Source organism: Bidens hawaiensis, unplaced genomic scaffold, assembly GCF_021521415.1.
Source record: "Bidens hawaiensis isolate Kalapana, Puna unplaced genomic scaffold, B.hawaiensis_p1.1 tig00000055_1, whole genome shotgun sequence".
In the NCBI taxonomy this organism is placed as follows: domain Eukaryota; kingdom Viridiplantae; phylum Streptophyta; class Magnoliopsida; order Asterales; family Asteraceae; genus Bidens; species Bidens hawaiensis.
Window position 1 is genome coordinate 930015 of NW_027491016.1, and position 14449 is coordinate 944463.

General features: G+C 35.2%; 1 protein-coding gene across 1 annotated transcript; it reads left to right on the forward strand.

Moving 5' to 3' along the window:
* The first annotated feature begins 3878 nt into the window (after positions 1-3878).
* Positions 3879-12394, forward strand: LOC143549621 (uncharacterized). Its single transcript, XM_077040515.1, has 19 exons — positions 3879-5604; positions 5708-5776; positions 5859-6057; positions 6218-6302; positions 6843-6953; positions 7572-7640; positions 7923-8004; positions 8086-8145; positions 8230-8282; positions 8357-8523; positions 8876-9044; positions 9811-9868; positions 9949-10005; positions 10091-10336; positions 10515-10576; positions 10818-10874; positions 10992-11085; positions 11173-11313; positions 12096-12394. The coding sequence occupies exons 1-19, from the start codon at positions 3904-3906 to the stop codon at positions 12177-12179; spliced, it is 3564 nt and encodes a 1187-aa protein (XP_076896630.1). The 5' UTR covers positions 3879-3903; the 3' UTR covers positions 12180-12394.
* Positions 12395-14449: the final 2055 nt, after the last annotated feature.

Here is a 14449-nt window from a genome sequence, read left to right on the forward strand (position 1 = left end):
TGTTCGGCCGGTCCAACCAATTGCCCGTTTGGTTCACTGTCTGATCCAGATGTGAAAACATTGTTCACAACCTAACACAACCCAACCAATTTTATTTATTAAATAAACATAGTTTGCTATCATATAAAATATACACTGAAAAATAACAAGTTTAATCATTTGTCCACTCCCTCCACCCTTAACTTAAATTTGTATTATACCAGTATTAGATCCCATCGCGTTGCGGTGTGGGCGCAAAACCATTAAAAAAAGTAACCATGAAACATTTATCAAACAAGTGTGTTGATGGGGACGTTGGACTCATGCTTTGTGACGGGATTTTTAAACCGAACGAAAAGTAGATATAAAAACGTTCAATCACGGCCGTCTGTTGTGTTAACACACGAAAAATTGTTCGAAACATAAAACATAGAAAAGAATAACTAAGTTGCCTTATGACCGAACAGTTGAACGAGAAAGATAGACATAAGAAAGTTGAAAAACACACGCGTGTTGCAGCATGGTAACTTGCAAAATTTAGACTAACACGTTAAATGAAAATTTTGTAAAAGATGAAAAGTATTGGAAAACAAAGTAGAAAGTGTTTAAGTTAAAAATAAAACATACTTTGTGAGAAACTTGTAAAAATGAAATGTGTAGGGACTAACGATAAAATATGATAACTATGGGATCAAAAGTAAAAAAGAAAAAATTGAAAAAAATAACTAATGCACAATGTACAACTCATGATGCATAGAAAACTTGCAAACTGTATATATACAAATTAAGAGCATGCTTGGGATTGAATTTGAAAACAACTTATTGGCTTATTGTTAATTTTTTTTTTCAAAAAACAATAAGTTAAAAAAGATGTTTGACAATCACAAAAATCTTCTGTTATTTTAGCTTTTTAAATGGATTAAAAAACTGTTTTTTAAAAGCCGCAAATCTCGACTTTACGAAATGGCTTTTTGAAAAAATCAATAAGTGAATAAGATTTGTTGAATCTTTTCCTTTCGAAAAGAAAAGACAAAGGATTTTGCAAGTATTGTGTTCATTATACATGCTTCTTAGTAATTTTGATTTTGGAGTTTGATTTACTATCAATAGGTTGCTTAGAACTAGAGGAAAGAATGCTAGTCTAAATAAAGGGTTATTGAATCGTTTTCAATTCTTAGATTTTGTTAAGGTGATTTGTCTCAGGAGAGTTCAACATTAGGTAATATAAATTTTGCATAAGAGTTATAAACTTATAAGTGAATATGTTCTCTCTTCAATTATTCCATTTAAGATTGACGACATGATGACAGGAAATACATTTCTTCAACTAAATCACCTTTTGAGGAACATGTTCCTAACCGTTGCAAAAGTGAATCCAGTTTGAGAATGTTGTGCCTTGCATTCTAGACTCATATACAGACTCAATTGTATGAAACTGTGTTTGTATTTTAGTGTAATTTGATTAATTGGTCGACATTGTATCATAATAAATATTAAGCAGGTTAGGGATGTGTTGGGTGCACACTTGTTTTAGTTTGTTACGATGTTAGGGGTGAGGACCCTACCAAACGGGGTCCTAAGACAGCGTTCCCTGTTATAGGGTCCTAAGGGCGGCAACCCCTAGCAGGGTCCAAGGGTCCTGACGGGCCAACTTCATTGAAAAATCATTAGAAAAATGAATTTTATGATTATGTTACACATAATAATAAGTAATTTTGTGCTTTATTTATTAACGTTTAAAATTTGAAGCAATTATCTATAATGATAACTGCCCTAGAGATAAACATCGTTGAAGTTTTGATCGACATTCTCTCTAGTTCTTCTTCCTCACTAATTTCAAACTAATTTATTGTCTAAGTTAGAGTTTTATCTGATTAAAGTATTTTGAAAAACCACGAAAATAACTTTTAATCTGAAAGTTATCATACAACTCTCTGATTATCTATGTTGTTATTTCAGAATCCCCAACAAACTGTGCATGAATTACTTATTTTGAACCAACATAACTGATAGCTAGTTTAGGATGGCAGACATATAATTGCACATTAGCTTGACAAATCAAAAAGTCTCTCGAAAGGGTGCGAAGGTTATGTTTGGCCCGGGGGTCCCGCCCCCAAACCCCTTTTTTGCTCAGTAGTTTAAATTTACAAATTTTCGTCCGAAAAATTAGAGCCCCCTCTCGTGTTTCATTAAAAAGCATCTGTGCGGACTCTTGTTGGTACATATTTGGCTGAGCCTCTTCTAATATCATAAACCTACGTTTCATTAAGAGCATCTGCACGGTTAATTGTATATGTCTTGTCAGCTCTTGTATAGTGACATCAAAGTTTCACAAGTTAACCGTCATTCATAATTGTGGAACTGGTTTGAATATTATAGGATTTGCAATTTGAATTATACTCATCTGACAAGCACATCTTCCTTTTTATGTAACAACTTTTTTCATGGGACAGGATATGTCATTTCTAAAATATTCAAACTACTTCCGTTGAAATGGCAGAACACCGACAAAACTTTCACGCCGTCAAACAATAGCCGACAACACTTGCACGACTTTTAGAATCCACCATTTAAAACAACAGTTCATCTGTAAACAATGTTGTGAAAATCGCTAGTCACTAGTCGGGCGGAGGGGTAGGGACTAGCGATTAATCGGGATTAATCGAATCGGACTTTAATGTATAATTTTCAGTTATATATATACACACACGCACACATTTTATATGTAAATTTCAGTTTTGTGCGTACACAAACACGTTTTGGCCGAATTGGCTTGAGTCTCGATAGAAACCACTTATTTTTGTTGGAATCTTACGGTTGATTTTGGCCGAAAACTCGCTGGAAATGCCGATTTTGGCCAGAACCTTGTCAGAAAAAGACGATGAAGTCCCATTAATTATGATTTTGACCGGATTTGATTATTAACAGATTAACCCAAAATTAATTATTAAAGTGTAGACTAACGATTAATCGACACATTGTCAAAATTTTTGTAACAATGATCGTAAACACAAAAGAAATTTTCTTTCTCCTTAAAAACCATTTTCACCTCACTTTTCTAAAATTCCAATGCCTACATCAAATTTATCCTACAACAGCTAACACTCCAAAATCCAAACCGTCCATTTCACCATCAAGATACCGCAACACCACGTGGCAGCATCTAATACACTCGTTGTATCCGGACCCAATCATCCGGCTTTTACCCTATCCACCTTTCATCTCGCGCATTCAAGTCCCATATCTCACGAGTCTTTCATTCTTTGTTACTCCCGCGAAGATAAATTCAGTTTTCGTTGGTTGCCGCTCTATTCGTTGCAAAAACCAGATGCAGATTTTGAACCCTAGCTTTTCAAATTCGATTAATCACGGTTAGTTTTCTCTTCACTGTTTTACATAATTCATTCTAGATCTATATCTATATGCTATACACAATTACATCAATTACAAACACATAGATGCATGAATGATGAAACGGTTTATCCGTTGATTGATTGATTGATATTGCTAGGGCTTACTAGTTGTTTCGTTGATTGAATTTGTATTTCCTGGAAGAAGTTGATGAGGATCGGCTTTTGAGCGGTTGATTCGTTGTTGAATGTTGAATTCGGAAGGTGCTGGTTCATGAATTTGAGTTGATTAATGAGAGGAGTCGTGTGTTGGATTGCTGTGTGAGTTTTTTTTGGAGGTGGAATACTGGAATGGTGTAATTCAGTTGTTTTGAGAGAGTGTTTAGTGAGGTTTTGAGTCCGAGTTTAGGAATTAGGGTTTATGTTGTGTTGTTATGGTTAAGAGGCGTGTCAGTTGTCGTGCGTTGTGAATTTTGTGGTGTTTGAGTTTTTGAAGTTGTGGAGGGGTGAGTTTAGGATGAGAGAGGGGGAGGAATGTGTGGACTGTGTGGCGGTGGCGAGTGATGTTGGGGAAATGGAGAATGAGAAAAAACTGCAAAAACGTGATTATCTATGGGTAAATGGTGATTCTGATGTGGAACCCGTGGCTAAAAAGCAGGTGAAAGAGGGTTCTGTTGAGGATGAAGCGGAACCCTGTGCTAACAGGCTGTTGATAGAGGGTTTGGATGTTATTAAACCTCAGGGTTGTGTTGAGCAGGATGTTAAATATTCTTTTGATGGATTGGAACTAGTGCCATGTGGTAGAAGGCAAACAGAAGATCTAAATGGCAATATGCCGGCCTCTTCTGATGGGGAGTCTGTTCAGCAGTGTTTAAAGGGATTAAGTCAACAGATATGTGAGATTAAGCAAGCGGCTGAGTGTTTAGATTGTGTTTCTATTGAGCGGTCTGTTAATGAAGGTTCATGTGACATGGAGCTAGATACTTCTGGTGAGAAGCACTCATCAGAGGTTTCAAATGACATGGAAATAGAGCCTGTAATTGAGCAACCTGTCAAGGAGTGTTTGAATGAGACTGTTCAAGAGAGTCATTTTAGAATGCAGAGAACAGAGGTTGAAAGCGGCATTGAAGCAGAGCCTTCCATTGAGCAGCCTGTCAAAAAATATTCAAACGAGATGGAAACTGATGCTTGTGGCAAGATTCAACAAACAAAGGCTTTGAATGAGAGTGAACCTGAGCTTTCTGTTCAACAACCTGTCATAGAATGTCTGGATGTTGTGGAATTAGAGGTTGATGAAAAGAAGCAGACAACAGAATCTATGAACGATACTGGAGTACAGCCTTCTGTAATCAATCAGACACCACATGCATTGAATGGTACTAAACTGGAGATTTCTGTTGATCAGTCTATTAAGGAGTGTCAAAATGAGGCAGCTATAGATACTTGCAACAAGGAGGCTTTGAATGAGACTGAACCTGAGCCTTCTGTTCAACAACTTGTCAAAGAATGTCTGGATGATATGGAATTAGAGGTTGATGAAAAGAAGCAGACAACAGAGTCTATGAACGATGGAATACAGCCTTCTGTAATCAATCAGACATCACATGCATTGAATGATACTAAACTGGAGATTTCTGCTGATCAGTCTATTAAGGAGTGTCAAAATGAGGTAGTTATAGATACTTGCACCAAGGAGGCTAAGGAGGCTTCAAATGATGATATAAGTTCTGAGGTTTCAAACCCTAATGTATCTCCTCGTGATAATTCTTCAAGTTTTCAGACTGTTAGTAGCCAACCAGATGGGAAGCTAGTCATGAAAGACCAAGTTGTTTGTGGTGAAATTACATCAGCCTGTTCTGGGAACTCAAGCTGTGAGGCGAGCTCAAGCCATGAGGAACATGGCACAAATGATACATATGGTATGGTGTCAACATCACATGTTGTAATTGAGGTACCAAAGCATGCTAGTACCACTTCTGGTATCAGGAAAATTACATTTAAGTTCAGCAAACGGAAGGAAGACTATGATAATCAATTGTCTGCTTCTGCTTTGAAGTGCACGAGCAGTGCTTTTGTCAATGGGACCCGTAAGATACACAGGTCACCCCATATCAGTGAGCAAGGGTTACACAATCCTGATGATTCTTTGCAACATCCTACCAATATGGAAAGTATTAATGGGAATGTTGTTCCTGACGGTTATCCTACAACTGTTAAAAGGCTCTTATCAACTGGGATTCTTGATGGAGCAAAAGTGACTTATGTTTCTGCCTCTGTAAGTTGCATACTTGCATATGTATTTTGGTATTTACCAATATTTTAGTTAAAAACCTTTCGTAACAGAATTTGGCACTTTTATATTCATTGCATAAAACCAGGGAGAGCTTATTGGAATTATTAAGGATTGTGGCTATTTATGCGGCTGTGCAACATGCAATTTTGCTAATGTAAGTTTTTCTTGTGTATTCAAAATGATGTATTTTTTGTATTGGACTGCTACACTTGCTTAATGGTTGAATGATACACCAGGTTCTATGTGCTCAAGAGTTTGAAGAGCATGCTGGTGGAAAAACTAGGCACCCTAATAATCACATATATTTGGAGAATGGAAAACCTATTTACAGTATAATTCAGGCAATGAAGACTGCTCCTCTAAGCATGGTAGATGAAGTAATAAAAAACGTAGCTGGTTCATCTGTCAATGAGGAACTCCTCCAGGTTTGGAAAGGTGACACTGATGACGTCATTTTTATTTGTGGACTTAAGGCATATTAATGATAATGATTTTGGTAGCATAAAGCATCTTTTGGATACTGAACTATTTAAAGATCAAGTTATCACTTCTCCTTGATTTCTTAATTTTGTTTGCATTTTTGTATAATTTGCAGGGAGTTTGCAAAGACACATGGACAGGGATAAGATAGACAACAGCCATCATATGAAGCTTATGAATCTGTACCATTCAACAGCAAGGTACATGATGTTTCTCACAAGTCTTTATACTTTTATAGTGTTTAATCAAGCTCCCAGGCTAAAAATATAATCAAGCTTCTGTTTCTTATGCACATGTTTTAATGTGTATTTGTAGTCAATATACAACTTAAAAAGCCTTGTGATACATTCTGTCTTAGTTTGTTTTCTGTTTTATGGGTATGATGCAAATTGAATTGAACAAATAGAGTTTATGTTGTTCTTGCACCATACAACAGGCGCCATACCCAATAAATCCCACAAATAGCTAGCTATTGGTAGGGTATGGAGAAGGTGGAATGTAGACAAGCCTTATCTCTATCCGTGGGGATAGCGAGGCTACTTCCAGAGAGACCCTCAGCTCCAAAACTCAATATATAGTGGGGTGTGTGTGTGTGTGTATTCATTCTTTGATTACTTATTGCTAGATGACATTTATCTTGATTACTGTTCGACTATAGTAAATGCCATTAGATGGGAATGCAAATTTTAAAGATCTCTGACTTAATAAAGTTCTGATTGTTTCTCTCTTTGCTGCACCAGCCACGAGAGAGAAGATGGTTCTAGCCCATACTACTGTTATCCTAGTTTCGCTTTGGAATCTCAAACAATTGTTAATGAGACCTTGAAAGAGCGGAAATGCCTGTTTAAGAAGTATGCTCTGTCTGCATTTTTTTCCTTGACCTCACGCACATGCAAACTGCAACACTTCTTTAAATGCATGTGTGTGTGTGTGTGTGTGTGTGTGTGTTTGTGCATATGTATGCATCAATGTCTATATAAACATGTATATATTGCATACATAGAATCTGTTGGATGTGAGGTGTATCTCTCCAAAACAATGGAGAGAGAGATTGACACTGAGAAGTATGCAATTCACATAGGATTATGGAACATATTGTTGAATGGAGCTTTGTATATTCTTTGTGTCGATCTTATATTCCCTGCTTACTAGGTCCCCTCTTTCTCCTTTTTTGTCAATTTGTATAAGTGTTCACACACACATTAACTCGTGCACAATGTGTCCATAAACAAACTATGTTGACTGAAAACTTGCATCGGATGCAAGAGAGGACTCATACAATGTGTTTCAGGCCTGCTCTACTCATTCTATGTTCATTTTTCTCATTGTTTGCTTGCATGCCTATGAAAGTTAAAAAGAAAAAAAAGTTTCCCTCATGGCTGATATCTTGATATCGCTTATACACACACATATATGTATCTGTGCATATATATGCATAACTTCTAGCTGATTTTACATTGATTTTTCAGGCCAAGGTCATACACATCCAGCACTGCTGTTAAAACTAAAGGATGTTCTGAAGGTGGCCATAAGAAAAGGTAGTCTGTTTTTTTTTAATACCATAATCTGTTACAAAGTTTCATTCAGACATGAATAAAATGGCTGCTTGACACTGGTTGTTTCCACCACTTTTTTTATATCTTATTTGCTAATGTAACTTGTACTAGCTTACACTCAACTCCAAGGGCTCTAAGTTAAAATTTCAAGTTCCATTTTGTGGCGCGTGTGAACATGTATTTTTGCTTTGCTTTTGTTTCTTGTTGCTTTTACTCTCTTGCCTTACCATTTTCATTCAGAAAATATCTTCTGTATGATGACAGGGATAATGATTTGCATCGTCTACTTTTTATGCCAAATGGGCTTCCAGATGGGACTGAATTGGCTTATTATGCCAGAGGGAAGGTGAGTGTTATTTAAATCAAGTATTGGACATTCTATTTATTTTTGGGGTCTGTTATTGTGATACAAAACATAATTTTGCAGAAAATACTCGATGGCTACAAGCAAGGGAATGGTATAGTTTGTGGTCACTGTGACACTGAGGTAAACATTATTTTCGGTTTTTTGAACATAAATTTTTCTTTGTTACTCTGATATTAATTTGTTTTCTTATTTTATTTTTGACAGATCAGTCCTTCACAGTTTGAAGCTCATGCTGGATGGGCTGCCAAACGTCAACCGTGAGTGATGTTTTGGAAGCAAATTCTAATAGGATTCGTGTGCACTGTATTCTAATAGCTCTGTTCATGTGCAGCTATCGCCATATTTGCATTCCTAATGGGCTTGCACTCCATGATATAGCTATGTTGCTTGCAAATGGTCAAAGTATCACAACCAGCAACAGTGATGATATGTGTGCAGTATGTGGAGATAGAGGAGAACTGGTTATTTGTGATGGGTGCCCTCGTGCTTTCCATGCAGGTCGACCTTTATCTATTCATTACAATAACATTGCATTCTTATTTAATCCAGTTATGTTCTTTATGTCAACAGGATGCCATTATTTAAATTCTTCTTTGCTGTATTAACATAGTTTTACTTTTTAATAAACATCTGCTTCATAATTAAGTGTGCGTTAAAAATCGTTTATTCACATGCGTCGTTCTGTTTGCTTGTATACAGATTTGCAATTTTCTGTATTCAAAGCAGGCTGGGGTTTTTTTTCTTTAAAATTTGTTATGGCATCTATTAATTGACTGTGCTAAAGACATTGAAGAATGTTTGACTAATATACACTTCACAATGTTTGACTAATATACATGCTTGCTTGCAGTTTGTTTGGGACTGGAGGGTGTTCCTTCTGAAGATTGGCATTGTCCGTATTGTAGAGACAGTGTTGGGTCTGGTAGAAAAGCTGCTGCAGAGTTCAGACCGATTATTATCAGACTGACCCGGGTTGTTAAAGCCAGAGAATATGAAACTGGTGGTTGTGTTATTTGTAGGTTTGTGCATGTCACCCCAAATCTATCTTTTTTCATCTGGTCATAGTTTTGTTTTTGTATGTTAATGTTAGTATCGTGCTCCAGCAGGATTTCAAACAACATGTTAATATCATGTTAATGTAATTTAGGTTGGTGAGGTTCAGGTGTGCTGGTTTCTTAAGGATACACCATTTTTATCAACCGTGATGCTTATGCTCACTTTCTAGGAATACATTCTTTGTGCTCTTGATGTTAATAGAAACACTACAATTGCACTCATTTATAGTGAATATGGTTGACTGGTTGACATTATAGATATTATTTTTGGAGTCTAATAGAAACGAAACATGTTAGATAACAGATAAGTTTAATCTATTCAATATAGATATACAACGGAGTCTAGCATTTTTGGTCATCCTAATACTTCCACACATGTAATTCTTCATCATTTCAACAATTCAAGTTGGGAGTTACGCAAGTATTGTGTTGTCAAGGGAGAAAATTACAGAGCATACTTCCAGTAACAAAGTACAAGGAGTTCATATAGTTGTCTTCCAATATTTAACTTGTACTGGTTATTTACCATAGCATTAAAAGTAGCTAAAGAAATTATTTTGTTTTTCCATATAGTATCTGGATGGCCTTTATGTTAAATAATGTCTAATTATCTTTGTTATTCTCTTATAGATCTGTATCTTAATTTATTATTCAGCTTCTGATCTATTTCTTAACTGGTTGTGAACTTTGCATTAAGCTTACTGATCCAATTTTGTGTTCTTTTTATTAGGGCCCAGGATTTTAGTGTTGCTGAATTTGACGATCGAACAGTGATGTTATGTGATCAAGTACGCATGATCTTTTTATCATACCATTACTCTTTACATTTTGTTCTATTATTGTAACATTTGTGTTTCATACTGTTTAGTGTGAGAAAGAATACCATGTTGGCTGCTTAAGAGAGAGTGGGAGATGTGATTTGAAGGTAAGTTACAATATTTTTATAGTTGAACAATTGATGTGTTTTGGGCAACTCAATATGAAATCTTATATGTTTTAACCATTACCAGGCACTCCCTTTAGATAAATGGTTCTGTTGCAATCACTGTGATATGATCCATAGCGCTATCCAAGATGTGGTTGTCAATGGAGCAACGGTAGTTTCAGGTTCGGTTTTGAGTACAATTAACAAGAAACACATAGAGAAAGGTATTGTTAGTGGAGCTCCAAATGAAATTAGGTGGCGGATGTTAAGTGGAAAAAGCCGTTTTCCTGAACATTTGCCACTGCTGTCAAGGGCTGCTGCCATTTTCCGGGTATGTTTTCTTTTATTATTGTTACCCTTATACTGTGATTTGAAATTTGGCTTGGTGTGTGTATTTTATTTATGTGTTAATGTTTTTTCATGCCATCTCTTGGCTACATCTATTGTTTTTTGTTTATAAGTTACTTAAAAAATTTGTTTTGATAAAATTACGTGGTATCCATATGCAGGAGTGTTTTGATCCCATCGTTGCAAAATCTGGGCGTGATCTGATACCTGTAATGGTATATGGGTAAGTTTCTTTTACTGTAATGTTATTTTATGATTATAATAAAGGACCTGGGCTAGCTTTGGTTAATAGTGTCACTAATAACCTTGAAATATTTAAAAAGTCTTAATCTGGCTCCCTCTTAATTTTAATTTTTAATTTCTTTATTAGTTTCAAATGTATGTTTTAGTTACCTCTGTTTTTTACTTTTTTTCAAATAAGTTATTACGCATGTCATTAAGCATCATGACTTGCTTTTATGCAGGAGAAACATATCCGGACAAGAGTTTGGAGGCATATATTGTGTCGTTATGATGGCAGGGTACACTTCTTTTATTTGTTTTTAATTTCTTATTCTTATTGTTACAACTCTTCCATTTTATGGTCTACTTATGTTCACCTGCTATTTTTGAACCATCTTTTACACATACACGTGCAGACCAATAGTTGTATCCGCGGGTCTCCTGAGAGTTTTCGGGCGGGAGATTGCCGAGCTTCCGCTAGTGGCTACAAGCAGACAACATCAAGGGAAGGTGAATACACTGCGGACTAGATGGTTTCCTGTTTGTTATTTTGTCGGTACAAATAAAAGTCTTATTAAATGCTGTGTACTTGCACAGGGGTATTTTCAAGCTCTTTTCTTTAGTATCGAAGAGTTATTACTGTCATTGGGTGTTCAACTTCTTGTGCTTCCCGCTGCTGAAGAAGCCGAGTCGATTTGGACTAAGAAACTTGGGTTCCGGAAGATGAGTGATGAGCGGGTAAGTGCAAAGATAAATATTTAACTTTAAGATAAACATTTAACTTTATATCATGGTAAACATGTTGGTATATATATAAATATAGGGTAAAGTTAGAATACAAAGGGAGAAAAAAATGAGAAGTGTGAGAAGGATTTGTGATGACCACACAAAAAACCCCTTAAAAATAAATTCAAAAATAATAAAAAAAAATCATAACTCAAAATGTAAATAAAAATGAAAAAAATTAAAAAACTAAAATGTTTCCCCCATCATTCCCGTTCAATGAAAAAAAGAAAAAAAAGGCTGACGAAAAGACACAATGCTAAGATCAAAGAGACAATGACAAAAATGAACAAAAGACACAATTATAACTAAAAAAGACACAATAGATCGCAAATATAACACAATGCCGAACAAAATATAACATAATGTTGAGTAATATAACACAAATATCAAGAAAAAAAGACACAATGTCAAGGAAAAAAGACACAACCAATGATGAAAATAAACACAAAACACAATGATAAACGAAAAGACACAATGATGTTTTTCACTCAACATTTTGTTGTTTTGTTCTGTTTTTGTTTTTTTTTTTGAAAACGAGAAAGATGGTGGAAACATTTTTGTGTTTTTACTTTTTTTTTTTTATTAAATTTTGAGTTATGATTTTTTTATTAATTTTTCATTATTTTTTAGGGTCTTTTTTTGTGGCTATAAATCTTTCTCATCCTTCCCATTTTTGTCTCCTTTTGTAGAATAACTTGACATAAGTATCATATTTAACTTTTATGAATATACAGTATTCGGAGTATGCGAGGGACATTCAGCTGACCATATTTAAGGGAACATCAATGCTAGAGAAGGATCTGAAGCGTGCAACGTAACTTTATGATTACTTCTTTTTCTTCTGGCATGCAAAGTGTAACTGCGGATTGTGAATTATCGGGAGAGACGTATAAAGTTCTTTTATTATTTCATAGACGCTCAGAATAGCAGTTAAAGGTTGTGCAAATAAACAAGGAAAAACATGGTTTTAAAAAAGAGGTTGAACTTTTTATAAACCAGATTGTAGAAACACCTTTTATTAGTTATGGTTTTTATTTGTCATACAATTAAAAGTCTTATATCGGCAACAAACTGTTTCTAGTTTAGACAGATCGTTTCCAGAACGCATTCAAGTTATAAACTTACAGTGATTATATAAGTACCATTTTTTTAAATTAATCAGCTGTAGACAAATGAAAATGAGCATTTGGTATGTATTCAACATTGTAGTATGTTATATTTTTGTCAAATGGCCCCCAATATTTGAATTTACACTGATGATTTATGTTTTTAAATTTTGTAGATGTTAAACGGATGGTGGCAATGTGGTATATAATAACATATTAACACATAGATATGTTAAATCTTTTTGAAATACCAACATACGATTTTTAAAACTAGACCACAAAAATGGTTGTTTTTATGCAAACCACAAATTATTTGTTGGAACTTACTCCTAAAAAGGTACCCCCATAGTTAGCTAACCACCCCCCCCCCCCCCCCCCCGCCCCCCCTTCCCCCCAAAAAAAAAAAAAAAAAACCTGCTTGCTTGAGGGAAGAAAAAACACGTTTAGATATGGCTCGTTACTCGGTTTGTAATCAAGCCAAGGTTAGCTCGTTCATTTGACTCTTTTAAGTTAAATCCAAAATTTGTTTACAAGTTACAACTCAATTCTATTCATAAATCAGTTTTAACTCAATACTTAAATCCAAATTTTAATGTTTATAAGTTATAACTCAGCACCATTTATAAATCAGTTTTAACTTTTAACTCAATACTATTCAAATAACATAATATCGTCCCGCAAATATAAACCCAGTTAAAAACAAACAAATAACCGCAGTTAGTAAAATCCAACTCACAATAAACAATCCGTGGCCCACGAGCCCGAAGAATTTGCCACCTCAGTAAACTATTAATAGAGGGACTCGGTACTTATCGTTTCATTCCGAAACCCTAACTCTCTCAATTCTCTCAAACCAGCAATCTCGAATGGCGTCAATCAATTTACGTAAATGAAACACGAGGCTACCACCGGAAGCAAACCGAGTCCTCTATGTCCGCAACTTACCATTCAACATCACATCCGAAGAGATGTGCGACATCTTCGGTAAATGCTGAAAAATATCGGATATCGGTCGAGGACCGATATTTGAGATATCGGTTATCGGTAATTTTAATATCAGGCAAAAGTTATATATATAGCACTTAACACTCACAATTCAGTATACTCACCCATAAATAACAAAATTTTCTTTTGTAACGTGCAAAACAGTAACAATTAAAAATTAAAAGTTGAAAATTAAGAATTAAAACACTAATATCGGGAATATTGGTGAAATATCGGTCAATATCACCGATATTACCGGTTCCGATATTCTGGTCAATATTTTGATCGATATTTCATATGAGAACCGATAACCGAGATACCACCGATATTGACTGCATGGATGTTTATGATAGGTTGTTTTATGTTAAGATGAGATTCAATGGTCTGATAGGTTTAGGAATTAGTAATTAAGACTACATAATTTGCATTTTGATTGGTTAGATATCTAAGAACATAGTCTCAGCTGGTTTAGAGTTTTAGACTTTGGTCGACAAGAATAATTCGAGTTGTTGTAAACAATTTGTAATTGTTTTCAAGGTTTGGAACACCTTTTTGCTGATCAAGTTAATACCTTTAACAAGCATATGATACAAACATAGTAAGAACTACTATTATCTATGGCAATGTCGTCATCTTTTAAGATGTTGTGTACGTTATTCACAATTGACTTTGTCGACGTTCACACCCAGTACTGAGTGGAAACCACCACTTCAACTATGTTGGCTGACAACCTTGTTTTATAGGGGCCTGGAACATGACCGTCCGTTTTAAACGCCGACTCGGATGCAACGGTTGAAATTTGAATTGCCAGGATATCTAACAAATATGCGAAGTAACAAACAATAATAATGGAACAAAAAATGTTAAACAAAATTTGAAGTAAAACAGCATACTGCTAGCCTTGTGAGATATAATTATGAGTCTTGACATCATTTTGTGTCTTCAACATGAATATTGTTGTTAACTTTGTATATTTGGTAGTGATATCTTGGTAAGAA

What these genes read in the sequence shown, in the direction of transcription:
- LOC143549621 (XM_077040515.1), top strand. Translation starts at nt 3,904, where the DNA reads ATGGAGAATGAGAAAAAACTGCAAAAACGTGATTATCTATGGGTAAAT. An exon ending in CTTATTATGCCAGAGGGAAG is followed by an intron (nt 8,005 to 8,085) that starts GTGAGTGTTATT and finishes ATAATTTTGCAG; the next exon opens with AAAATACTCGATGGCTACAA. An exon ending in GTGGTCACTGTGACACTGAG is followed by an intron (nt 8,146 to 8,229) that starts GTAAACATTATT and finishes TATTTTTGACAG; the next exon opens with ATCAGTCCTTCACAGTTTGA.